This window comes from Thyridium curvatum (assembly GCF_004353045.1).
Source record: "Thyridium curvatum strain D216 chromosome Unknown NODE_2_length_892811_cov_85.036431, whole genome shotgun sequence".
Taxonomy (NCBI): domain Eukaryota; kingdom Fungi; phylum Ascomycota; class Sordariomycetes; order Thyridiales; family Thyridiaceae; genus Thyridium; species Thyridium curvatum.
In genome coordinates, this window is record NW_022156757.1 from 374,411 (window position 1) to 401,186 (window position 26,776).

A 26,776-nucleotide genomic window follows, 5' to 3' on the forward strand; every position below is an offset into this window, starting at 1 on the left:
TTCCCAGTCAGTTTTCTTTGACTGAATTCATAGATATCTTGCCTTCCTGTTTGCGGCTTTCAGATCGTACTTGACTTATTGGCCATATCACATATGCAGGTCTGAGCGAAACCGGTCTACCGTGAGTTGACCCCTCTCACATCCGTAATTTTAAAGATAGCTCCTCCAGGGCCATGCACAAAGGACCTATTCGCTTTCTACACCGAAACCCAGTCTTGCAGTCGGATGAATGGATATAATCCGGATTTTGAGAACAGGGGTGCAAGCGCTGACGGGGTAGGTGGCTGATATTCGCCGCACCTAGCTCAGCTGAGGTGGGGAGTAGCATCGTAAGTTAAATGACATCGAAAGATCGGGGATATACAAGACCTTGGCAGCATATATACTCTGTATAAGCACATCTGTGCTCGACGCTTGTAGATATCGTGGTACACCGGGGTCACTTTGCCTTGCTTTCTGTCACTTTCACATAGTATTTGCAAGTTATATCACGTGCGAATTGGAGTTATGACCGGCTCAGTGTGAGTAGACCCCTGCATAGTCGAGATGTTTGGATTCATACTGACTCAAGTTTATGATAAGACAATACGTTCTAGTCACAGGGGCGACGGGATTCATTGGCGCTCATGTCGTTGATGAGTTGCTTTGCCGCGGCATCAAAGTCCGGGGTACTACTCGCTCCACGGCAAAGGCGGAAGCCATGCTGAGGGACCGGCCACAGTATGCCTCGCAGCTCGACTTTGTCAGGATAGATGACTTTGAAAAGGGTGAAGGTATCTTTGATGATGCTATACGGGGTATAGATGCCGTGGTTCACGTGGCAAGTGTAAGTGATATCCTATATACATGACCTCCATCTGCCGTGATCCATGGCTGAAGTATATGCCCTTCGCGAAAAAAAATACAGCCATTCACCTACGATGTCAAGGATAACGAGAAGGAACTCATCATCCCGGCGATCAACGGAACTCGTGCCATCCTGGAAGCAGCAGCGGCCAAGACGTCGACGGTCAAGCGCATAGTCATCACCTCGTCCTTCGCCGCCGTCATGACCGACGGCCGCAAGGGCCCGCCGTACTTCACCTACACGGCCGCCGACTGGAACCCGCTGTCCTACGAGGAGGCCGCGGACCCGGCCACGAGCGCCGTCGTCGCCTACCGCGGGGCCAAGAAGTTCGCCGAGAAGGCGGCCTGGGACTTTGTGCGCGACCGGCGCCCGCCCTTCGACGTCGTGGCGCTCTGCCCGCCCATGACGTTCGGCCCCGTGGCGCACCCCGTGGCCGACGTCGCGGGCCTCAACGAGTCCAACGCGGCGCTGTGGAGGGCGGCCGCGGGGCCGCTGCCGGCGCCGGTGGCGCGCGTGCCGTTCTGGGTCGACGTGCGGGACCTGGCCGTCGCGCACGCCGAGGCGCTGCTGCGGCCCGGGGCCGGCGGGAAGAGGTTCCTGCCCGCGTCGCCGGAGCGGTTCTCGTACGCGCTCGCCGCGCGGATCGTCGACGAGGAGTTCGACTGGGCCCGGGGCAGGGTGGCGGCGGCGGACGAGGAGCAGGAGATCGACGACTCGCACGGGGTCGACGGGGAGACGGCCGCGCGGGAGCTGGGGCTGAGCTACAGGTCTTTCCGGGAGACGGTGACGGACCTGGTGTTTCAGGCCAAGATTATCGAGGCTGGCGCTCAGCTTCTGAGTGGGTGAGATGGATGTATGTCGCGAGTGAGGTTGTATAAGTGGCGATGTGGTATATTCTTCAGCATATTGGTCTTATTAGAGACCCCTGCTTGCACTGTATATAGATTTTGTTCATACAACAATGTACATCCTCTAAGATACTTTGGAGATCGACAGAGGTGCTTGTTATTCATTTTGTTGATTTAATTCCTCTGCTGGACTGGATGATGGGATATAAAAGCACCTTTTCCCCACAAGCAAATTTATACACTACCTGTTCTTCTCCTACGATTTGGTGTTACAAGTTCTCACTTCAAGAAGCTTTATACTCGGATTATAAAAAGGCCAATCTTTAAAGATGGATGTGAAGTTCTCGCTAACTCTGCGGCTCAGTGTCAGGGGGAGAAGCGGCATGCTCAGATGAGTTAGGAAATTGGTCCAGAAATGACCGGTTTTGAAGGTTAGGCCCATATATATAAAACCTCGAGGAAGGACCTCAATTGACAGCAACATTGACATATTCGTCAAAAAGGCTCTGTTGATATCTTTGGTTGTTTAGTTGGAGCTACCTAAAAGGATGGTGTTTCTCCCATTTGGAGCGGTCCTACAGCTAGCACGAACGCGCTGTGGGGCCGCAGAGGTACCCCAAGCTTTGGCAGCTCCAGCTATCGGCAGTGCGTCTCGCCTTATCTCCGTCCTTGCATCATCAATCTACTGGGGTCGCCGGCGGGGGATATTCGACATTCCTGGACTTTCTTCGAACGCGCGGACCAAACCGAGGCCTTGTTCGAGAGCTCGCCATGGCGTATATTGCTCCCATACATCGGCCCAGCAGCGTCAGGCATGCGCTGCAGCTCAGACTGCTCTCGCCAGACGAGGAGAGCTTGGTGCTCGCGTAAGCATCTGGGTCTGTCTTGCTCGCTCATTCGTAGTACTGACGTGCCATTTGACCTTTAGCAAAGCGAATCGCATCGAGATATGGCGACTTTCGGACGGCGCCCTGACGATGGTGCACTCGAGGGTCATCCATGGGACCATCTCGATGCTCCAACGGCTACGACCTAAAGACAACCCTACCGATCTCCTCTTTGTCGGCACCGACCGGTTCCAGTACTTCTCCCTGGGATGGGACGCGGAGAGGAAACAGTTCACAACGATAGACAGCTTCTTGGATGTCGGAGAGAAGCACCTGCGCGATTCTCAGAGCCAGGACAAATGTATGGTGGACCCGTCGGGCAGATACATGGCGATGCTGCTGTGGGAAGGCGTGTTGAATGTGCTACGGTTACGGTCACGCAAGGGCCTTCACTTGAAGCTCGATTGGATGGATCAGGTACGGCTGTCGGAGCTGTTCATCAAAGCCAGCACCTTTCTCTACTCGGAGACTGGCCATCCCAAGATCGCGTTCCTCTACCAGAGCAGGGCAGATGCCGCCGACTCCAAGCTCGCCACATACCGCCTCACATCCGACGACAAGGACTCCTCCGCCTCGAAATTCGACCCAACGAAGGACAGAGAGATATCTATGGACATCGAAGACCCTGGTGCGGCAATGCTGATCCCAGTCGAGAAGGTCGAGGAAGAGAAGCGGCACAACGTGCGCAACCCTGCTGGAGCAAGGCCTCACCTCGGCGGTCTTATTGTTGTCGGAGAGACACGACTTCTTTACATCGACGATTTTACAAAGCTCAAGGTGGAAGCAGCTTTGAAATCGGCCGCCATATTCGTCGCTTGGGCCAAATACGACGCGACACACTACTTGCTTGCCGATGACTATGGCAATCTACACCTGCTCACCATCCTGACTGAAGGCGTAGCAGTTACAGGCCTTGATGTCAGTATGATAGGGAAGACATCTAGAGCCAGCTGCTTGGAATACCTCGGTGATAACATTCTGTTTGTTGGTTCTCATTACGGAGACTCGCAGCTGCACAAACTCAACCTGGCTGCTCCTGATGGTTCCGATTTCCTGGAACTCATGCAAGTCTTGCCCAATATCGCGCCAATCCTCGACTTCGAAATCATGGACATGGGCAACCGGGAAGAGGACAGCCAGTTGGCGAATGAGTATTCCTCAGGACAAGCCAGGATAGTCGCAGGCAGTGGCGTGCACAAGGATGGCTCACTCCGAAGTGTCCGCAGTGGCGTTGGCCTCGAGGACATTGGCATCCTCGCAGACATGGATGACGTCCGCGGCCTGTTTTCGATACAATCGCATGGGTCGCCAAAGACTGATACGTTACTCGCGTCGTTCCTAACCGAGACCCGAATCTTCACATTCGACAGTGCGGGAGGCATTGAGGAGGTTCAGTCCTTCCAGGGTCTCTCGCTAGACTCATGCACATTGCTCGCACGGAATTTGCCCAATGACCGCCTTCTTCAGGTCACGCCAGAGAGTGTTGTCCTCATCGATGGCGACAGCGGCGTCGCGATAGCATCGTGGAAGCCACCAGAAGGCAAGAAGATCACGAATGTCTCTGCGAACACGAGATGGGTACTCGTTTCTATCGAAGGCACCCACCTTGTCTCGTTGAACCTGGAGGCGGATTTGCGGTTATCGGGGCAACAAGAAGTCAGCACAAGCGAGCAGGTTGCATGCCTTCACGTGGCTCCCCATCTGTTGGACGTTGGTGTCGTTGGCTTCTGGACATCTGGTTCAATATCGATCATTGACCTTGCTACGCTACAACCCCATCAAGGAGAATCCTTGCGGAAGAAAGAAGACCACACCTCTATCCCGCGCGACATTGTCCTGGCACAGGTTTTACCACCCCATATTGGTGGCCCGACCCTCTTCGTGGCGATGGACGACGGAAATGTTGTCACGTTCAATGTAGCAAAGGAAAGCCTTGCACTGTCGGGCAGGAAGAGCGTTATTCTGGGAACCAGAGAGGCGCGCTTCCACATCCTCCCACAGGCCAACGGCGTATACAACATCTTTGCTACAACTGAACACCCCAGTCTTATCTATGGTTCGGAGGGAAGGATAGTCTACTCCGCTGTGACCGCGGAAGACGCTACTTATGTCTGCCAGTTCGACAGTGAAGCGTTCCCTGACGCTATCGCGGTATCGACAGACTCGCAACTGAAGCTTGCTCAGATTGACACGGAGCGCCGGACACACGTGCGATCTCTCGACATGGGCGAGACCATGAGGAGGATAGCCTATTCGCCAAACGAGAAGCTCTTTGGTCTGGGTTGCATCAAGCGAGAACTAGTCGGTGGGGAAGAGATCGTCACGAGCTCCTTCAGGCTCGTTGACGAGGTGGTCTTTGACAAATTGGGCAAGCCTTTTGAGTTGGAGACCGTCGGCGCGACGGAAATTATCGAGACCGTCGTTCGTGCGGAGCTACCTGACTGTAACGGGCACGCGGCCGAGAGGTTCATCGTCGGCACCAGCTTCTTGGCAGATAACGACGTGGGAGCTGCTGGCGGCGAGGAAACCCATGGACGTATCCTGGTCCTAGGAGTGGACAGCGAGAGGAATCCGTACCTTATCATGAGCCATCGCCTGAAAGGTGCCTGCCGCTGCCTGGGTGTGATGGGCGACAAGATTGTCGCTTTGCTCACAAAGTCGGTCGTGTTGAGCAAGTACGAAGAGTCGTCCTCGACCTCGGCTAAGCTCACAAAGATCGCGTCATATCGGCCGTCGACTTATCCGGTGGATCTTTTCATCGACGGCAACATCATTGCAGTTGCCGATCTGATGAAGTCGGTTTCGCTAGTCAAGTACGTCACAGGGGAGGAGGGACAGTCAGACCAAACCGATACGAACATGTCTGGCGTCTCATGCACCACCAAACCGCAGCTGGTCGAGATAGCGAGGCACACGCAGTCGGCTTGGACGACGGCGGTAGCTCATTTGGAGGGCCAGTCGTGGCTGGAAGCGGACGCTCAAGGGAACTTGCTGGTGCTCGCCCAAAACGTCAAGGGTGTCACTGCGGAGGACAGGTATCAGTTAGAGGTCACGAGCGAGATGAACCTGGGGGAGATGGTCAACAGAATCCGCAAGATCGAGGTGGAGACCAGCCCGAATGCCATGATCATTCCCAGGGCATTCCTAGGCACGGTAAGCCTGGCACCCCGGTACCCGAGTTGATACCCGGAGTGGCGTTTTACTGATATCATGCTTCTTTAGGTCGAAGGATCGATCTACATGTTTGGCACCATCGCACCGCAGGCACAAAACCTTCTCATCAGCTTCCAGGCCAGGCTAGAGAGCATGATCCAGACCCCTGGCAACATTGACTTCAAATCATATCGGGCATTCCGCAACGCGGAACGGGAGGGCGAGGCCCCCTTCCGCTTTCTGGACGGCGAGCTGCTGGAGAGGTTCCTGGACGTGGACGAGGATCTGCAGAAGGAGATCTGTCAGGGTCTCGGTCCCAGCGTGGAGGACATGCGAAACATGGTGGAGGAATTGAAGCGCATGCACTGAATGGAGCTGCAGCGGATCAGTCGAGTCAAGGGGGGGGAAAGCTCCTGTCAAGAGTCTGGATGATCCTTGGCATGTTGTATTAGATCTCTAGAGAAAAGAGTGTTCGAATGCGAAAGAAAGATGCGTCGATTTCAACTTTGGAATGTGGATGACAGACCTTGCGCCGTCTGTGTTGTAAATTGCCAAGTTGAAATCCTTGGGTTGTGGTTAATAAAGCGTAAAACGGAGTTCCGTGACGTAATTCTGGGTACATGGTCTAGAGGTATGATATTCCCTTCGCATATTACTACATGCTTATGGGAATGGCCCGGGGTTCGATTCCCCGTGTATCCAAACGTTTTCTTTTTGCCTTTTTGCCACCCCATCCTTTGCCTCTCTTTTTAGCCTTTCCCACAAGAGGCTTCATATCAAAATGTATTCGAATGAAATTGTGCATTGTTTCTCGTGTTATGAATGATGCATCGAATGATTGATTTCGAGCTGGACGCCATTCGCCCGGGCAGTCTCGGAAGGCCACGTGATTGGCAAGCTCCAAACATGGCACGGGCCAATCATGTCAGCCCAATTTCAAGCTGGCGCACTGGCCTCAGGCACCCAGGAATTTTTTAGCTGCCAATGCCGGCAACTCCAAACAAGCTTAGGAAAAAGACCTCAGGTCATGATCCCACGCTGCCTCAATTGAACCAACCTCGCACCCCCTCCGCTCTTCCACCACCGTCGTCTCGTCATGGCGCCCCTCACGATTGCCTCCCGCACCCTCGCGCGGTCCGCCGCCCGCTGCGCCAGCAGGACTGTCCCGGCCTGCGCCATGAGCACCACGGCCGTCGCCCGCAGCGATGCCTCGGCTAGCTACTCGAGCCCCTTCAAGGGCAACGAGTCCAAGGGCAACAAGATCCCCAACTTTGGCCACTACATCTCCAAGACCGCCGGCAACACGAACCAGCTCATCTCCTACTTCATGGTCGGCACCATGGGCGCCCTGTCAGCAGCGGGCGCCAAGTCCACCATCCATGGTGAGTAGTGACGGCACCATTTGGAGGAGCAGAGCTGGGATTGCACGAATGCATTGGCATTGGGTCGAAAATAGACGCTCAATGGCACATACTACGCGCGACTTGATACGATGGGAGGGGTATCTCGATGGTAAACGATTGTGCTAACGGCTGGCGCCCACAGAGTTCCTCGTCAACATGTCCGCATCAGCTGATGTCTTGGCCATGGCCAAGGTTGAGGTCGACCTCGCCGCCATCCCCGAGGGCAAGAACGTGAGTGCTCTCCGACTTGAAGAGTTTATCGCCCGAGACGAGACGACAATCTAACCAGGTGTCCCCCGAACAGGTCATCATCAAGTGGCGTGGCAAGCCCGTCTTCATCCGTCACCGAACCCAGAGCGAGATCGACGAGGCCAACAAGGTCAACGTGCAGTCATTAAGAGACCCCCAGGCCGATGCCGACCGTGTCCAGAAGCCCGAGTGGCTCGTCATGCTGGGTAAGTTCTCTCCAAGCTTTCCCGATACCCCAGAAACAAACAACTTGTCCTCGGACGCGTGTGCTGCGAAGGTACCGGCGCCATCTATGGCCAGTATAGCTGACGTTTTCATTTCTTCTGCAGGTGTCTGCACTCACCTGGGTTGTGTCCCCATTGGCGAGGCTGGCGACTTCGGAGGCTGGTTCTGCCCTTGCCACGGTTCTCACTACGACATCTCCGGACGTATAAGGAAAGGCCCTGCTCCCCTCAACCTGGAGATCCCCGCCTACGACTTCCCCGAGGAGGACAAGCTGGTTATCGGTTAAGCGTTGGAGATGTATGAGTAGGGGGGTTAATAGGGTGTGAGGATCAATTTTGCTCAGCCGAGCCACGGACTTCCCTTTTAGACGTCATTGGATGCAGAGTTGTTGTTTGGTTGGCATTTCTTAGACGTGTTCTTGGCAGTGCCTTGTACAAAAGACCCGAGCATTAAAATCATTCGAGACATTGTCTTTTTTACAAGGCCCCTCTCGCCCCTGGTGACGCTTATGCTGATCTCGTTTCCGTCTCTCCTAGGCTCTCCTACGTGGTGGCCGGTGCGCTGATAAGTGAATCTTCAGGACGCCAATGGCCAAGAGCCAAGATAGCCAGCGAGTGCCCAATCATCAGAGACCAATACGTCTTTTTCCTTTCGCTGTTCTTGCAGTTCCCGGTTCGATTGGGCATAGATCTTCGTGATGGACTTCATGATGGTAGCTTGGCACCTGATGTCGACCGTACCAAGGGCGACGCTGCAGGCGGATTGGCAAAACTTGGACGAAACTCAATGCGGCGACACACATGAGCCCGGATAAAGGGTTTAAAACCTTGCCGACCCCCCGTAACCAAAGAATGGACTTGTGAGGATGGCGGCGGTGACAGCAACCTATGACTGGCTGAAGTAGCAGTGATCGCTTGGCCGCGACCAATGCACTGGCCACCAAGCAGTCCTGCAGGAGGCCAATGTGTCACGAACGGTTCATGCAGCCCAGAGGCGTCTACGACTGTCATGCCGTCCATCTTTACAATGGGCGGTAAATGATTCATGACTAGGGGTACCAATGGTCTGCCTGGTCTGTGCTCCTTGCCACTGATGCGCATTTGGGCAATGGACGTTATGCGAATCCCATGATCTCATTGATGAGGGCATCGCCTCGCGGCCATGATCGTCTGTGAAACGGCCCATATCCTGGCCTTGATCGTGAGGTTCCATGATCTCGACGACTGTGGCCGAGTAAACAACGACCCGCTGAAGAGAGTTGTGCACGATGCTGCAATGCGTGGATGTGCTACCGAGTGTGATCGCGGTGCGCTGCCCATCACGAAATCCCAGCTGGTTGCCATCGTATCTTCCTACACATGCAGAGGATGTTGAGACATATGCTGGGCCGTCGTCTGCGCACAACCTTGCTAAACTTAGATGACCTAGAATACATATCGGACTCGGTATGCCTGGACCGAGTACGCCTGGGTGCTGCCTCTGAGTTCGTCTCGTCTACGATGTGACCGGAACCCTCCGACCCCAGGTTTTCCTGTCGGACAGTGTCACCTCAACTGGCCAAACTCCAGATGACTGGAATGGCGAGGCAAGAACAGACGAAAGCGCATCGATGCTTGGCATAGGGTAGCACGACTGTCTGGCGATGCTGTTGGGGCCGCCGAATCCTTTTCGCAACGGAGACGTTGGCTGTCTGGAGATATCCCCGAACAAGGTACCGCTACCTAGCGTGTGGGAAAAGGGCCCGCAATTTAACCCTTTGTTTTGGGTTTGGCCCAAGTAGCGCTACCAAGTCGAGCATGTAATCGGATTCTGATGTCCGTGCCCCTGTCTCCAACCCTGTACCATCTGACCTCTCACAACGCTTGCTTCGTGCGGCTCCGCGTGGACGAGACGCGAAGCGTACCATCGCCCGTCTGATCTATTCCCACCTCTGACACGACCGCATCAAGCCTTGGCTTTCCTCTCCCGCTCCAGCCCGAGATTAGCGCCTCCGGAAGACGTCTCCGGAAGAGGCAAGATGAGCCTCGTCCTGCGCTGTTTGCTCAGGCGCCCAAGCCCTTGGGACGAATGAGGCGGGATGCTTCCCAAAGGTGCTGCTGGCCTTGGGCGGCACTGTATCTGTCCCTCTCGATACCTACCCCATTATGAGATGGCAATCCACTGGCTCGTTGCAAGTGCAAGTTTAGGTCAAGAGATGCTAGAGATAGATCTCATGAACCTTCGCCGGTCGTCATTCATAGATGGCGTCAGGATCGATGTCATGGTGGCGGTCCCAAGTGGAATATCGTCCCGACAGCCCTGGCTGATCTATCGTTCGTGTCATGGCCCAACACTTGCAATGATGGCACGGATGACATGCCCTTCAGACGAGCGCGGGCATTTCTTGCTACTTTACGCACTTGGGGCAGGGGTATCGAACAAGACTGCCACACCAACGACAGGTCCAGGCGCCCCTTGTACCCTGACACATGCCCCTAGATCTCCAGCCCCTTCGACCTAGTCTACTCCTCCCGCACCGACATTGTTTACAGCTCGCCGCGCGTGGTGCTTTAATTCCGGCTGGGGGGCGAGCCGATGCCGCCTCACCCTGGGAAGCGGCCCAAAGCGGCCAGGCGCTACTGTCGCATCACTGGATGCTGGCCGCCCGCGATCTGCGGAATGGAGCCCTTAGCGAAGTTGCCAGGGGTCTATGCTCAAAGCAGGACTGATGACGATGATCTGAGTGGACGTGCCAGTCGTGATCATGCCTCATATAAGACGGGACACACCTCGCCCAGACATTGCCATTTCTTGTAGTACTTCACTCACTTCAGTCTGCACACTTAGGGTTACGTTCTTTCTCTTTCGTCTAGTTCTGTGAACTTACTTTCTCGACACTCTTTTTCCATCTTGTAAGACTTCGATTCCACCAACCGCTAGGCCGGCCCTCTTTTTTGAATTACAACAGCTTTCGTTTTCTAAGGTGTACCAGTCGTTACGAGTTTCGTGTTCTCTCTTTTCACCTACGACATCATGAAGTACCAGACTACGGCCGCCATAGTCGCCCTGATGGGCATGACCTCTGCTCGCGAGCTCAACCTTGGCGGGAAGATGGCCAAGCGCGAGGTCCCCCAGGAGCACGCTCACCAGGACATCATCGACATTGTCAACACCAACCTGAAGCTCAACAACCCCCTCGAGATTCAGGATGCCATCTTCTCCCTTCTCGGCAACAAGGCTGCCGCCGAGGGTGCCCCCAACGTCCAGAACCTGGACTGCCTCCAACAGATCGTCGCCGACCAGGCCTTCACCAACGCCAAGGCCGCCAACGACCTGGCTGGTCAGGTTGCCGCCATCCAGTTCCGCGCTCTCGAGCGTAACACCGGCAGCGTCGGCCTGGCCAGCGTTCTCTGCAACGAGACCGCCACCAACCCCGAGATTGCTGCCATCACCCAGCACCAGGATCCCGCTTCCGCCGAGGCCTCGGGCAACAAGCAGATCGCGCTTGATGTCGCCGCTCAGCTCGCCAAGATCGGCGCTGACCCCAACCTGGCCATTGCCACTGGCACCTTTGCTCCCGGCCAGGTGAGTCTTCCTCCGACTGCTGCCACCCGACACTGCCAATGTGATGGTCACTAACATGAACTCTTTTGTCAGATCGGCGACCCCACCGGCGCCGGTAACACCTGCGACGATGCTAATGATCCTAACGGATGCATCAACACCCAGAAACTGCTGGTCCCTGATGTCACCGAGGCCGAGATCGCTCAGGCTGTCGGCGGTGCTGCCGGAGGCGCGGCTGGTGGTGCGGCCGGAGGTAACGCCAACGCCGGCAAGGGCAAGGGTAAGGGCAAGGGCAACGCCGCCGGCAATGCGGGCAACGCTGCTGGTAAGTTGCCATCTCATCTGAATTCCCAGAGCGTGGACCCCTCGACTGACTTGAAAGAATGCGGAGCAGCTGCCGGAGGTGCCGCAGCGAACAAGGGTAACGGAAACGCAAACAACAATGCCAACGCTGGTGCAGCCAACGGCAATGCCAACGCTGGTGCTGCCAACGGTAACGCGAACGCTGGCAACGCGAACGCTGGCGCCAGTGCCAGTGTCAACGTCCAGACCTTCACCGGGACCCTCGGCGGTGCTCCCCCGGCGGTCATCAGCTCGGCCGCCGACGCCAAGCGCCCCTTCTCCGTCGACGGGTCGACCTTTGTCAACGCCGGCGCCGCCCTCCAGCGCTCCTGCTCCGTCCAGCACAACAAGTGCGCCAACGCCGCCAACTCGGGCCAGCTCGCCGGCGGCGCCGCCCAGTGCGAGGCCCAGCAGAAGCAGTGCGACGCCGCCGCCGCGGGCGGTGCCGCCAAGCGCGCCAAGAAACTCCGCCAGGCCGGCCTCGACTTTGGCGACTGCTCCGACCCCGCGATCCAGTTCGCCGCCGGCCTGGACGGCCGCAAGGAGAACTCGTTTGGGCCCGTCAACAGCGCCGACTTCAACCACGGCTCCGCGCTCAACATCAAGGTCATCTCGAGCTTCATCTGCGGCCAGCTCGGCTCCAAGTGCAAGGCCGGCAAGGCGACCGTCGACGCCTGCAACGCAGCCGACAAGGCTGCCCAGGCCGCGACCGGCAAGGCTGCCGCCGATGCGTTCAACAGTGCTCTTGGCGTTTAAGGGTCTCTGGGGGTTTTGATGAGGTTACGGCTCCCACGATTTAGGATAGCATATAAGCAAGCCTCTTTCTTCTATATCTTACTCTATCTATCTAACGTCATTTTTTTCTTTCATGGGATATCCTGGATTACGTGTGGGGATTGTGAGGCTTGACACTCATGCCCACGATCTGTGTATGTTAGCATAACGGCTTATGTGCTTTTGGGAAACTGGCGGGCATGAATTTGGGACCAATTTATCTTTAAAAAACAACTGGCGAAATTGAAATGGTGATGAAGACTTTGACTTGTGTGTATTGTGTAGACATGCCATGCCATGCCTGCGAAAGCGGTCTTTGTCCCTTGGATGGTGCCTCGACTTGCTCAGAGGGTGGGCCGTGGTTTCCCTCGCGATGATATGGTTCCTTCCGCAGCCGAAAGCAGTAGAGAGAATGATTTGTACCCGGTTTTCTTTTTCAATTCTCATTAACTCATTTTTCGCTGCCTGGAGTCAAGAAGGGAGAACAAGAGATAGCATCTTGAAGTCTGCTGGTTCTCCTCGCCAGCAAATATTCAATTATCCAACGTCTTCCTCCATCATTGTTAGAAGTACACTCATTTGAAGCCATACAACTCAATACATTTCCATATGTCACATTTAGAAATGGACTTCAACATCCCTGAGAGTCTCGAACGCATGGAGGCTCAGATTGATGGCCGCCAGTGTGAACTCCCACGCAAGTACCGCATCGCATTGGAGGAAGCATGCCAGTATGCCCGGGACAATGGCCTCACCTGCGACTACGAGACAATCCCTCGCCCTGATGTGGAACGACTTGCTGCCAAACTCGTGTCTCCTTCGCCAGATGTCGGTCCTGATGGCCAGATCAAACTTCTCCCGGGCTTTGAGATTCCATCCTCGATCAGCGTCGACGAGATCTGGGATCTGACTGAGCAATCGCTTAGGCTGATCGAGGCAGCATGCCAGAGACCCAGCGCCGAACAGATCGACATGCTGAAGCACCGAGTTCTTGGCCTCGGTGCTTCCAAGGGCCTCAAAGTTGAAATGCCGCTTCTTCAAAGCGATCCAAGCAGGGACTTGCGAGATCTACTACGCAGCATCGAGGTCGCATTCAGCACACCTCTGAAAAGTCACCATTTCCCGCTCGAGCCTGTCAATACAGAGCGCGACGAGGGCCTCGAGTTTCCGAGCTCATCTCGAAAGTTCGCACAGAGTATGATGCAGTCCATCAAGGAAGAAACATTGGATGTTTCGAAAGAACTCTTGGTTTACATATCGGAGACTTTGAAGGATGATTGGTCCGCAGAGAAGCAACTCTCGTACATCCATGGCCAGATTAATTTCAACAAGGTGAGACCAGAAGAGACGGGACACTTCTAAGCTGGACGACAATTAATACAAATTCTAGAACCCCGGAACTGAACCTGTTACTCCTCCACTAAGCCCAATGCCTGAGGAGCCTTCTCATTTCATACCAGAGGGAGATGTATACAATGTGCCCATACTATCAGATCCCAGTTCGACATTGAGCAGCGAATTGCAGGAGGCTGAGAATGCCCTGGCCGTTCTTCAAGGCGATGCAGATATCTTCGGTCCTGATCAACTGATAACCTCGCCGAGTCAGTTATTCTCGGACAGCCAGTCATCTCTACAGCTGTTGACAAGCACGCTACCGGAACGCAATAAGTCCCAAGACCTGCGTGTCGAAGTCCCTCTGCTCCCCGAATTCGAGATTGATGAGGAAACTGACCCTGCCGGCATTCTGGATCCTACTCGTGCTATTGCCGCCGTTGCGAAGCAACACGCAGGAGATGGTTTCGAGGAGGAAATACGACGTACCATGGGGGAAGACGGCACCAAAGATGCATTCGAGAACTTGATCCGAGAATCAGCAACCACGGTGAACAGAAGAGTTGAACAGGAGCAGCTCGAGCCCCTTGACTCGATATTACAAGTCAAAATACCACTGGCGGACTTTTCGATCGAGGAGCCAGCATGGAAAGAACACGAAAATGACCCTGAGGCCATGTTCAAGTCCCTCCGTGCATCCAACCCGGAGATGTTCAGTGTTCGGGAGTGGCTAGACAAGAGGTCGGGCGAAATGAACATGGTGTGGAAGCCAATGAAGGATGTGAAGATTACAGAGTTGTTTGATGGCGCTCCAGAGAGCGCCATTGACCAGTTTCTTGCGACTCGCGCCGAATCCGAAGTGCCAACAAGTGCGAATTACGTCTGGAAACGAGAGGGATTGGCCATATTGCGTGATGATCGGTACGACGATGACGAGGAGATTCTTCCCGCCTTTTCGATGAAGAAACCTAAGCGGGACTTGACGGAGCTTATTCAGACCAAGAAGAGAATGATGGATGAGGAAGGCTCAGCACATCCGAGACACAGAGAGCAGCCTGACAGCAGCCAGAATGGACCAGTCAACGGCCACAATCATGGAATGCTGCTCGATGAGGGTCTTCCGGCCGTGGGGCGACTCCTGGACAATTATCTTGATCTACATGCACCCAACAGACGCAAGAAAGCCAAGTTGGACCACCCGAACGTCGTTCGTCCGTCTATCGAAGGCAGCTCGAGAGAGCCCCAGCAGAAGAACAAGGCCATGGCGCGAGAGTGCTCCTCGAACGAGGTAATTGCAGCTTGGATACCGCCTCTCCAGCTCCCAGAACAGCCGCCCAAGGTCATCGTCTCCCTCAATCTCTCACGAGCAACTATGCGACACATAGAGAAAGTTATTCCAGGAATCGACATTGTTGACCGCGACTACGACGCTTACAATACGTCCCGATGGATTCCAGGATCGACCTGCCGTTCAGAAGTCATCTCCCCACTTGCCGCAGAGGCAGACGTAACCATTTCCTCCATAACCGGAGTTCTCCTGACCACAATGGTCAAGGTCCGCCAGAAACCGGTGCCGGGCGCAAACGGGCAGTCGGTAATTCGGAACCGAATTGAGCGCGTGAGCGCCCGGTACGAGCGCCTCATCGTGCTTGTTTCTGAGAACAGCAGAGACGAGAGCATGAGCGAGATGGCATCTGCTGACGCCACCACCTTTGCCGAGTTTCAGGGCTACTTGGCAACTCTGGAAACGAGCGTGACTTCGTTCTATGTTGGGGGCGGCGAGAAGGCGCTTGCAGGCTGGGTGGCTTGGTGCATTTGCAGACACGAAGCAGAAGGCCGGCAAACCAAGAACTCCATTCTTGAGGTCGAGTCCTTCTGGGAGCTCTTCCTTCGCAGGGCAGGGATGAACGTCTACGCGTCTCAGGCAGTCTTGGCGACTTTGAGAGACCCCGGGCAGGCGTGCGAAGGGGATGCTCCGACTCAATCTGCGTTGGCTGCGTTTGTCAGGATGACCCCGGCAGAGCGGTCACTGCGATTCTCGATGATGATGGGAGGTACAAGAGTACTAAAGAGGGTTAGCGAGGCTATTGATCCTAGCTGGCAGTGATGGAATGGGGCTGAATCTCGACAAACTGTCGGCCATGTAGCATCGGTGTTGCTTTTTGAAGATGGGTTTGCTTGGGTATCATACTGTGGCTAGATCTGCTTCGCCATCATGGGATTTTGTCCTAGTGTCTTGGGCTCCGGGACTGATCTGCCTTGAGAATAAAGCAATTTTCTGGAACCAATCTTAGGCAGGTGTGTCTGGTTCCGGCAAGCCGATGCTCCAAACATTGAGCTCCGAGGTGCCCATGATTCTCTTGTAGGGTCGGTCGTCCTCGTCTAAGTAAGTCCATGACCCTGAGCACGTCGCGACGACCGAGCCGCTGGGATGCATCGCCGTGCTCCCAGTCGCAGAGTCGTAGGCTTTCCAATCCCACGACGGCTCGTGAGCGCCCTCGCGACTCCCCACGCCCTCCCACACCTTTGCAGTGCCGTCGCGCGTACCGGCCCAGACCTCGAAGCCTCCTCCGTCGCCGGAGCCGGGGTAGACGTCGCAGGTCAGCCGCTGCGTGCTCTCCGCGTCGCGCCCGGCCAGCCAGCCGAGCATCTTGCCCGTGACGCGGACGTCGTAGACCAGCATGCCCGTGGACCTGCGCTCGTTGACGACCAGGTAGCGGCCGCACGGGCTCCATATCGTCTGCATGATGCCGGTGCCGCCGATCGGTGCCGACTTGTCGGTCGCCGTCTCGTCGACAGACCGCTCTACGCCCCAGGTGGCCACGCACTCGCCGGCCTTGGCAAAGTCGTACAGCCCGACCCACCGCGTCCAGGTCCCGGCGGCGACGAGGCTCCCGCCGTTCCCGTCTGGCGTCTGAGCTGATAGTGCCGACACGGTGCCGCGCATGCCTACGCCCCCGCCCTTGAGGATGTGGCGGGTGGACGGGATGGTGGGGATGCGCAGGACGGGGCCTTCTCCGGTGCGAGTGATGTCGAAGTAGGAGATGAGGTTGGCGGTGCCGGTGAGGAAGTGGGTGCCGGGCGCGGGCCAGAGCATGGAGAGAGGGGCCAGATACTCTTCCGTCTGGGGCTTGATGAGGGGGTAAGATGCGACGATGGGCTGGGGGAACGCTGAACCTTCGGGCTGGGTCGGGTCGGGCAGTGCATGGTAGAGCTGGATCGGGATGTCGCGGCTTCCGACGAGGACGGTCTGCGTGTAGGGTGTGCCGAGAGAGAAGTAAGGGGCTGGCGCGATGGTGTTGCTAGGCTCTGGTAAGGCGAGCTTGCCCTGGGGATCTAGATGCAGCGGCTCGTCCTTGGGCGCCAGTAGATCCTCCGGAAGAACATAGCTGCTGATGATGAGATCCGAAGAGGAGGTGATCAGGGTGGTGCCATCCGCGGTCCTGAACAGCTTTGTTAGTAGGAGGCACATGAGGCAACTTAGGGGCGAGGGATCTGACCACTGAGCGCTCTTGAGGTATGCGAAATCGTTGTTAAGCGGAAGGTCTGTATCAGCTCTCGCATCCCGGGAGGATGTGGACGCGACCAGCTTGATATCAGGCTTTTTCTTGGCCGGGGTTGGGATTTCATCCGATGTCATGATTGGGCCTGAGGGCGATGACTGGGTTGGGATGAAAGGGGCCAACGACGTCAACTCATGTCTATGAGTTCGGACCCGATGTCAACGCGGTATTGTTGATTCATCGAGTCAAGAGCTGTTTGTGAGTTGAGCTGGAGTCGGTTAGCATGAGCTGCAGATCCAGAGTGCCAGGCATGCAAGGTAAAGTGGAGAAGTGCCTGCAAGAACCCGGCAGTGCTAGCAGACCAGTCGAGAATAGGAACTCCAACAAGGCGTTAGCGCCTCAGGAACAGTGCTAGACCCAGGTGACTTGGGTAGGAATCGCCGTAGGATACGGTAGGATGCAGGCGGTCAGGGCGGTGAAGAAGGGCGGCAAGACCGCCATGTCGTCACTGTGGGCTACTTCTTTAGGTAGTATTCTGGGGGATGGAGGATCAGGCACCTACCACCACTACCACCACCACCACACCACCACCTGCCCCAATATTTCCCCAATCACCTTCGTCGCATCCACCTCGTGGTCAACTACCGCTTCCGGAACGAACAAACTTTACTCAGATAGCGCGTGTCTCTTCCTCCTGTTGACTCTCTCTCTCTCTCTCTCTCCCTCTCTTCTCTTGTCTAGCGCTTCACGGAACCACAGACAATAGCATGGGAGATGTACCAGTGCTTGCCGACTCCCTCTCTTCGACCCTACCTTCGAGAAGCAACCGGGCTAGTGCATATGCGCGCGCCGCCATCCAGCCGATCCGGGGTTGACAGCCTCTGCCAAGCCTGACCCAAATCCCCAGAACCCGAACGGCTGCACGCCTCCTAGCCCTCGCGGAGCTGCGGATCACGACTGCCTAGCTCGTCATACTACACCATTGAAATAACACCAGGATGGACTTCGTGTTCGACGACAGGACGCGCTGCGACGAGCTGCGCGAGCCTGGTGTCGTCAGTATCATCCTCTCCCTGTACGTCCCACCCCGTCTCTGCTCTCTCCCTCCACCTGCTAACTCTATTCTCCAGTATCATTCTTATCGGTCTCCTGATCTCCTACCTTCCGCAACACTACCGCATCATTTCCCGCGGCACCTCCGAGGGCATCTCCCCATACTTTGTGCTGCTCGGCGTAACCTCTGCGACCTCTGGCTTCGCCAACATCCTCACCCTCCCCCAGTCGCGCCAAGATGTCGGCTGTTGCAAGGAGCTCGATACCTTCCACTGCATGGCAGGCCTCCTAGGCATCGCGCAGTTGGGAGTGCAGTGGATATGCTTCTCCTTCATGTTGGTTCTCCCCCCTCCAACACTGGCTGTTGTACATATGTCTAACCCCATCGCAGCTTGATACTCTTCCTGGTCTTCTTTCGCCATGACGACACCGCCGTCCCCGAGGTGGAGCTGCAAGACGACCAGCCGCAGTGGCAGACCGCTCTCACCGTCGGGTCGCTCTGCATAGTCCATGGACTTGTGGTCATCATCATATCTGCCATCTTCGCGACTATCTTCCCTCAACACTTGTCTATCTGGGCCAACGCGCTAGGACTCATGGCTGCTATCCTCGCAGCTATTCAGTACTTGCCCCAGATATACACCACCTACCACCTTAAGCACGTCGGCAGTCTCAGCATACCCATGATGTGCATCCAGACGCCCGGAGGGTTCCTCTTTGCCTTCAGCCTCTGGACTCGGCTGGGATGGTCTGGCTGGAGCTCGTGGGGCATATTCCTGCTAACTGCCTTGATGCAAGGCATTCTGCTGTCCATGGCAATCTGGTACGAGCTGAAGCGCAGAGCGCCGGAGGCTCCTGTGCCCGCGTCGCCCAAGCCCGACAGCCTTCCGTCCCGCCGTAGGCCCATTGTGCTGCCCAGCCGCTTGGACGATAACACCCCGAGTCGGTACAGTGCTCACCCGGAACACTACGGCACCACGCCGGACGAGATATCGGACATTATCGAGCGACAGGACGGAGATGCCGCTACCGAGACACAGCCATTGCTCCGACCTGGAGGAATCGGGGACCCGCGGAGGAATCGCAAACAGCGACGGGGCTAGAGTAGTCACCGCTTACCATGTCATTTATCAAACAGGCGTTCTCCTACTTCTTTGCTGGCATTGTCTCTCGTTTTCTGTCTCTATTTTGTCGTGCTGGAAAAGGCGTCTTATCTTGGCTGCTCAGCCTCCCCGGCCCTGCAGCTACATCTCTGGCATGCTTGGCTCTTTTCATATATGAGTTGAAATAGACAGATCTGTCACACGGCCCCATCCTCCTTATGCTGTCTGCGAACGCGCCCATCTTATCGGCGATCCCGTACATGCACGTAAGTGGCTTTCCTCTTGAACGGCACCGTCCGAGCGCAGCGCATAACTGCATAACCTGGACGATACCTGCGCTTCCAATAACCCACTCACCTTGCCAGCCATCAGGTCCGTCATTTGAAGGTTTATCTGACAGTCTGCGCCGTGATCTGTACTCACGCACGATTGCTAGGATTTTGTTATCCTCAGACTGGCTGACTACCACTGTTTCCCTCTGGGCCCCTTCAAGGGGTGTCATTTGTTCCGGCTGTTTACTCCAGACGCGCGGGTTTGGGTAGCTCAAACCATTATCCCGAGCCTAAAGGAGCGAAATGTTTCCAGCAAGACCCCTTGCCTTCGGCATTCTGGGCCCGCTTGGTACCCGCACGTTCTTCTTGTCAGCGCTGCCCCGCGATATGGCTGGTCTTGGGATGAAGTCTGTGTGGCACTACCGATCGCCGACCCGAAACATGACAGTCGACGTCCCTGCGTCTCATGTGGAAACTTACCCGCTACACCTTTTGCTAGCGAGGCGACGAGCTCGACCGCATTGAACTGCCTGTCACATAGCTCGCGACTGTGCAGAAGATCAGATGTGCCAAGACGCAGCGTCGCATATGCGATGCGCGCGCTCTGGGAGGTTCCGCTCGTCGACCTGGGCGCATTGCCGTGGGAGAGCTTCAGACGTCGCGAGAGCTCAGGCGTGTGTCTCCTATAAGGTAGGTGACGGCTGCTAGTTCCCGTGAATCTTTTCTCGTTTCCTTCTTTCTCGATTGATGCTGTTTTTCCGTTCGTTTCTCGAGTTATGTCTTTGTGTTTTTGTCGTTCTCTACCGCATTCATTCGCATTGGTAATCACTCATTACAATACGTCAAGGTAGCTTGTTTTTCTATCTCTGCTACTGTCAGCCGTTGACCAACGGCTGCTTATGACCGACCATGTCGGACCTGTGGACAGATCCGTTGTGGAGGAGAGACAATGACCCGTGTCCGGGAGCGAACGGGACGACGATAGGGACGACGCAGAAGTTCACGCTGCTGTGTGGGCTGAACGTGGTGGGCGATGTGATCAACACGCCAGACGTAGACACTTTCGAGCAGTGCGCGGACTTGTGCGCTTCGTTCCACCCAAAGTGCGAGGCTGTCTCGTTCAGCAGACGGAAGTGCGAGTTCAAGGCGAACGTCAAGGAGAGCAAGACGCACAACTCCCGGTTTACCGACGCCGCCATGGCCATTTTCCCCTCGGCGTCGTCGAACTGCGGCAGGCTCGGGAGGACGACGAGGTCAAACGGGATGCAGTTCAACCTCTTCTGCGACAACGTCATCAACGGGGACGACATTGTGCAGAACTTTGCGCCCACCTTCCAAGACTGCCTGGACCAGTGCTCGCAAAACGACGCCTGCAAGGCCGTGTCGTACGACGCGAAGATGACGCTGGGGTTCAAGAACTGCTACCTCAAGACCGCGAACGGCAGCAACGCTCCCCTGAGCAGCTCCGGAGTGGACACAGCCGTCTTCAACGCAGCCGCGGCGGAAAACCCTTCCCCCTCGGGCTCGGCCTCGCCATCCGCGCAGCCCGCACCATCCTCGACTTCTGTCGCGCCAGCCAACCCGGCCGTCTCCGACACCACCCAGGCCGCAGCCCAGCCCAGCACCACGGCCGCCGCCGTCGCGACTTCACAGCCCGTCGCGGCCACGACCTCTCCGCCGGCCGCCGCCCCCGCGGCAAGCACCAGCACATCTTCCTCCTCCGCCGCCGCCGCAGCCGGCGGCGGCAGCTTCTTCACGCCGCCCGTGCCCGTCGTGCTGCCCCAGAGCGTCAGCACGCAGACCATCGTCTCCATCATCACCAGCATGCAGGACTCGGTGCCCACGGTCGTCTCGACGACGCAGATCCTCACCGTGCCCGTGACGCAGACCGCCGAGGTCGCCGCGCCGCCGCCGGCGGGGGGCATCCCGGAGACGGGGGGACCCGCGGGCGGCGCAGCGCCCACGTCGACGGCGGCGGCCGACGCCGCCGCGACAGACAGCAGCAGGGCCTGGATCGCGGCGCCGGTCGTGGGCTCCGTCGCGGCCGTCATGGTCATCGCCGTCGCGTTCGTCATGTGGGGCCGCCGGCGCAGCGCGGCGCGGTCGTCGTCCCTCTTCAGCCGGCTGCCCTTCACGCGCGCCGGCGGCGGCGGGGGCAGCAGGGGCGGCGGGGAGAAGGGCGCCTTCGGCGGCAGCCAGCGCGGGTTCGGCAACTACTGGCGGACGGGCCAGCGCCTGGCCGACGAGGAGTCGCGGGCCGGCGTCAGCAGCCAGCGGAGCACGCGGCCGCCGACGCGGCTGAGCACGCCGCAGTTTGAGGTGCACCAGGGCAAGATCCGCGAGAGCGGCGGCGGCGGCGGGCAGTCTGGGCCGGCATCGAATGGGCTGGGGCTGAACAAGCCCAATCTGGATGGCATTCCTAGTTTTTTGAGGGAGTGAGTGAACTCGGGCTGGTTGTTTGCTACATATTGCCGGGTTCCTGGCTGGCTGAGGGCCCTCCTGGTGACGCCATCGGCATGCATCAGTTCAAAGAGGGTAGGGCTACGAGTAGGTATGGGTCAAGAGGATGTGGTCTCCTGGGAAGGAGTCTAATTGGTTTTGGCGTTGCTGCGCTCGTTTATATCCCCGGTGTTAGGTAGAGAGCATGCCCTGGCTTGTTGGCACCTGGTCACAATCAAATCACACTTAGAGCACGAGGCCGTCTTCTTGAAGGAGAGGTGTTAACAGTGACTCGGTACTCGGGGAGCAGCCGCAAGTGCTTCTAGAAAAGCTTCCCCAGATTATAACACTCGGGACTAGTCTTTGGTAGACCGGGATGCCCTGTCTTGCATGCATCTCCAGGTGACTGAGCGGAGATTTTGGAGGGTCTCTTTGGGAAACAGAGATATATCCCCGGGTGTTTAAGGCCCCACGCGCTTGTGGCGGTATTACAATAATGAATGGGCTCAGGGTGCAAGTGTACTGTCCCGCATCGGCCCATGCATGAGGGAGTGATGTTTCGCCGTGCAGCAAATCGTGGTGTAGATCAGTCCGGGAGCAGGCCAGGGGCCCCAGGGACGGGATGTAAGGTTTCATGGCTCTCGCCTCTCGAGGTACTTCGTTCTAGACTGGATTGCTCTCGTATATCTCATCCTTTTCTATCTAGGGGCGCACGTTATTTCGGTCCAGCTTGTTCTCCAATTGGTTCATGTCAAAGGTCAAGCTTTGTGGTCGTTTGAAGTCGCCGGCTACAGAACAGATTCGAAGGTTTGTCCACCTAAGTGGAGCTACTATGTTTGAGTAAGTGAACATCCCATGTACTTCAGCTTGTACGTAAGCAGTACTTTTAGCAATGATTATGTTAAACACTGTTTGACAGGGTATAAGAGCTTCTCAGTAACTAATACTCCGACTTGCAGGTAGCATAAGGGCCACTATCAGGAGTGACAGCAAGTGCAACGACGTCCAACAGCCACCATCGACCACCAACTATCATTAGCAGTCACTAATAACGACCGATAACCACGAATGACCGCGGATGACCACCAATCACCGTCTACAGTCATCAATATCTGTGGCGTCAGTTTGAACATCTATGGTATTCCTGTATAGGTTATATGTTTCTTCTGAGAAGTCAGGCGGCCTTGGGTTTGCTTGGAGTCGGTTGAAGTATAACTGCCATACATAATGCAGAACACTTCCTAAATGGCTGACATCAAAAGAAAGTACATCTCAACACTAAAAGCTTGTTGTAGGGGTGTGATTCATATAGAAATAATGTTATTAATTATAAAATGTTTATTAAAGGTACCATCTATATATAATCCTAGGCAACTGTACATATTAAAGTTCTATATAGTATTATTAGACAAGATATTCTAGATCTCAAAGAACAACTAGAGAAGCTTACTAAAGAGATTCTATAGAATAGAAGCTGGTAACAATGTTATTGTAGTACAGGCTCTCTAACATAACAATCTCTATTAATATAGGTTGGTCGTCCTCCAGCAATAGGTATTGGTCGACCTCCATTGAAGGCAATTGAGAGGCGATGACCAGGGACTACAGATAATACAGAAGCAACAGAGTGCCTATCAAAATAAGTAGAAGAGGAGAAGAAACGATCTTAGGCTAGAGACGCTTGAGATATTGTTCTTACAAGCCTGGATCTGCTTAGGCCAGTGTGATCCTACATTATAGATCATTGAGAGAATTCAAGAAACAAGACAGAGAGACAAGAGTCAGTAATAAAATAGGTGCTTTGAGGGAGGATGAGCTTCTTGCTACTTGAAATACTCTAACTGGTGGAAATATATATGACAGTTGTTGATGATGCTGGATTGGATGAGGGCAGACAAGCTCCCAGCATTACAGAGCAGCGATGGATTTCATAGCTTGATAGGAGGTAATACTATTCAAGGAAGACAGGGTTCTGACGCCGACAGACTTAGATCAAGACCAATCGCACTTTTTGCACTGCTTGTTGCGGGATGAGGTCCCCTCAATAAAGCACTACTTGCTTCCTTTACTTGTGGCCGAGGTCTAAAGACTGTGGCAATAGCGCAACTTTAGCCCACCATTTACGTTATTCGCTCGTTGCTAACCATGCTTCGTCAATCCAAATCACTCGTGGTCAGCAGGTTTTTTCTTTTGTCTTTTCTTCTAATCTTCCTAATTCCCTTCGTAAAGAATTGAGGGCCCCACCCCCCACCTACTCGCACCCACACGAGAACGGGGGAAAAAAATGAAAAAGAGCAAAAAAAGAACGACAACTGCAGGATTCGAACCTACGCACGCGAACGTAAGAGATTTCGAGTCTCTCGCCTTAACCACTCGGCCAAGTTGCCTGTTGTTGAGGAAAAAGCCAGTAAATTAGTATTATATAGCCTAGCCACCACACACTGTATTTTTCGTTTAATTCCCTCCATTGTCTCACAGTTGTTTCCCACTGATGCTTTGTTTTAACAACAGTCTGACTTAATACTTTGGCACATCCTTGTATCATGAACATATCGTGTAGAAAGAGTATAGTTTGTCTCTGGTAGCTTGATCGACGTCAATTAAAATCCAACAGAACAGTTCATAGGCTGGACAGGGTACAGACAACGACCAGCACATGTAAATGGTGTAAGTATTTATCAGGCTCAAAAGCAATTCATTGTGACGCTCTACTAGTACAGTCAATTATCGTCTCGATGGACCTGAGCGGAGCATCCTCCTAGAGGCACAGTGATGTTTTCTTCCAGGTGACATGCTGAGGCTGAGTGCGTTCTCTTCTTTTCTCTAGATACACTGATCTGTAAACATTTCATGGACCCCGTGATTAGACACAGTTATCAACATGGTCACGACTATACATCAGCCTGATAAAGAAGCATGCTCACACTGAGAAACATCATTCAAATATGACCTGGTGACCACTTTCCAATCAGAATCTGATTCGTCACATGTACTTGTTGATCTCACACGGTCTGCTCCCTCCTAAGGGAAGACGCTTGTGAGAACGTCGCCGTACGCCTTGTAGGAGAGCTTCATCTTCTCGATGTCATAATCGTTCCAGTAGCCTCCGCCGGCGAGGGTGCTGCGGCTAGCCCACGCAGTAAACTTGGACTTGGCCTGCGCGACGGTCGTGCCCTGGGACGGCTTCGAGTCGTTGGTCACCCAGACGAGCGGCACGACCTTGAGCCCGAGGGCGCCCTGCCAGTCGCCGGGGTCGTTGAACGCGCCGCCGTCGTAGCACTGCAGGTAGACCCTGTCGAGCAAAGGGGAAGCGGCGCCGGCGTTGAGCCGCGACCCGACGCTGGCCCAGAAGGGCTGGTTCGTGTACGGCGCGATGGTGTACTTGTACCCGATGGCGCCGAGCATGCGGGCAAAGGCGACGGTGCTGTCCGCGTCGTAGACGGACTCGTCGTCGTTGTTGACGGCGTCGAGGCCCCAGGCCGCCCTGAGCGCCTCAAAGCTGCGGTACAGCGGCGTGGAGGCGCCCGGGCCGGGGCTGCGCATCAGGTCGCGGACGTGCTGGGCGTTCATGGAGACCTCGACGCGGTCCACGCCCGTGCCGGCGCGCTCCTTGAAGGAGCGGACCTTGTCGGCCAGGGCGGCGCCGCCGACGTAGGCGCCCTGCGAGGTGAGGAGGACGTCCTTGCTGCCGGGAGTGTTGGAGTAGTACATGATGTCGCCGTTGGCGAGGATGCCGACGCCAAAGATGATGAGCGAGTTGAAGCCCGAGGTCGTGATGGCGGCGGTGTCGGACTTCATGACGTCCTTGAAGAGGAAGATGCTCCGTATGTTGGCCGAGGCCGATGCCGATGCGTCGAGGGGGGCGGCCGAGACGAACAGCGAGAAGACTGCCAAGAGCAGAGCTCGTGATAGTGCGTAGTGCTTCATCTTGACTATCCGGGGTGGTTGGACAGGGGATCAAACTTCAGGTCATCTGTTGTTGAGCCCCATTGAGAATAGAAAGACATACTCGGCCGTGCGCGGTCACTGTGGCCTAGAATATATACAACCACATCTCGATACATCTCGTATCCTTCCGGCAGAGAAGAGGACACGAGCCGGCCCAGTTTCCTTTCCTGGTAGTATTCAATACTACCTACCTCATTTGCAAGACGGCTAAAGGAAACGGCATTCTTTTTCCTTGATTTGGAGGCGAGGACTACTACTCTACGTCTTGAATAGCAGGGCCTATAAGTAGGACACATTGTTTGTTGTAAAATCATTCAAGAAGGACGGACACAGGAAACAGGGTGAGGTGTAAGACAGACGAAAGCAGTCAGAGAGTGGCACCTCCACAGGTGTTACTCATCCGGCGTGCCGAGACCAGCATGTCAGATCGGGGCATCTCCGCACTCGTCCTGAGATGTAGTTACCTTAGAGCCCAAGGCATTAGCGGGTTTAAACATATTGTACTGCTCATATAGACCGGTGTTCTGGCTCGAGCAATGCCCGGATCTGTTTGGATATCGCAAGGACAGAATCTGGAAGAGCGAGGTCAATTGCGCACGAAACCTCCCCATCCAAACCCTGGCTCCTCGTGTTTGCGCACAATCTCCCATTGGCAGTTTCGTCAGGGTGGATGCCCGCTAGTTAGTGCTGCAACCGGGCGATAATCGGGGGGGGGCGCCGCCGCCAGGGCTTCTGAATCATCCTGAATCGAAGGGTCATCACGAACACACCCGTGGTCAAACCGGGCCGGATTAGTCTGTCCTGGAGGGCAGGCCTTGCTTTTGACCTTAAATTCAGCCAAAGGGCCGGGCAAAG

The 26,776-nt window shown here is 55.5% G+C and overlaps 8 protein-coding genes across 8 annotated transcripts; 6 read left to right on the plus strand and 2 right to left on the minus strand.

The window, feature by feature from the left end:
• Positions 1-507: 507 nt before the first annotated feature.
• E0L32_000527 (uncharacterized protein) lies at positions 508-6,104 on the plus strand (the record flags this gene model as incomplete). The annotated part of the gene is made up of 6 exons (XM_031139780.1): positions 508-521; positions 583-826; positions 908-1,689; positions 2,499-2,561; positions 2,624-5,735; positions 5,805-6,104. The coding sequence occupies 6 exons, from the start codon at positions 508-510 to the stop codon at positions 6,102-6,104; spliced, it is 4,515 nt and encodes a 1,504-aa protein (XP_030995844.1).
• A 727-nt stretch (positions 6,105-6,831) lies between these two features.
• Positions 6,832-7,898, plus strand: E0L32_000528 (uncharacterized protein; the record flags this gene model as incomplete). Its single annotated transcript, XM_031139792.1, has 3 exons — positions 6,832-7,117; positions 7,281-7,369; positions 7,428-7,898. The coding sequence occupies 3 exons, from the start codon at positions 6,832-6,834 to the stop codon at positions 7,896-7,898; spliced, it is 846 nt and encodes a 281-aa protein (XP_030995845.1).
• Positions 7,899-10,624: 2,726 nt separating this feature from the next.
• Positions 10,625-12,253, plus strand: E0L32_000529 (uncharacterized protein; the record flags this gene model as incomplete). The annotated part of the gene is made up of 2 exons (XM_031139803.1): positions 10,625-11,176; positions 11,249-12,253. The coding sequence occupies 2 exons, from the start codon at positions 10,625-10,627 to the stop codon at positions 12,251-12,253; spliced, it is 1,557 nt and encodes a 518-aa protein (XP_030995846.1).
• A 642-nt stretch (positions 12,254-12,895) lies between these two features.
• On the plus strand, positions 12,896-15,710 carry E0L32_000530 (uncharacterized protein; the record flags this gene model as incomplete). Its single annotated transcript, XM_031139814.1, has 2 exons — positions 12,896-13,603; positions 13,662-15,710. The coding sequence occupies 2 exons, from the start codon at positions 12,896-12,898 to the stop codon at positions 15,708-15,710; spliced, it is 2,757 nt and encodes a 918-aa protein (XP_030995847.1).
• Positions 15,711-15,893: 183 nt separating this feature from the next.
• E0L32_000531 (uncharacterized protein) lies at positions 15,894-17,243 on the minus strand (the record flags this gene model as incomplete). Its single annotated transcript, XM_031139825.1, has 1 exon — positions 15,894-17,243. The coding sequence occupies one exon, from the start codon at positions 17,241-17,243 to the stop codon at positions 15,894-15,896; it is 1,350 nt and encodes a 449-aa protein (XP_030995848.1).
• An 861-nt stretch (positions 17,244-18,104) lies between these two features.
• Positions 18,105-19,262, plus strand: E0L32_000532 (uncharacterized protein; the record flags this gene model as incomplete). Its single annotated transcript, XM_031139836.1, has 3 exons — positions 18,105-18,181; positions 18,237-18,494; positions 18,551-19,262. 3 exons carry the CDS (start codon positions 18,105-18,107, stop codon positions 19,260-19,262), a joined length of 1,047 nt encoding a protein of 348 aa, XP_030995849.1.
• A 1,181-nt stretch (positions 19,263-20,443) lies between these two features.
• Positions 20,444-21,973, plus strand: E0L32_000533 (uncharacterized protein; the record flags this gene model as incomplete). The annotated part of the gene is made up of 1 exon (XM_031139847.1): positions 20,444-21,973. The coding sequence occupies one exon, from the start codon at positions 20,444-20,446 to the stop codon at positions 21,971-21,973; it is 1,530 nt and encodes a 509-aa protein (XP_030995850.1).
• Positions 21,974-24,994: 3,021 nt separating this feature from the next.
• Positions 24,995-25,900, minus strand: E0L32_000534 (uncharacterized protein; the record flags this gene model as incomplete). Its single annotated transcript, XM_031139858.1, has 1 exon — positions 24,995-25,900. The coding sequence occupies one exon, from the start codon at positions 25,898-25,900 to the stop codon at positions 24,995-24,997; it is 906 nt and encodes a 301-aa protein (XP_030995851.1).
• Positions 25,901-26,776: the final 876 nt, after the last annotated feature.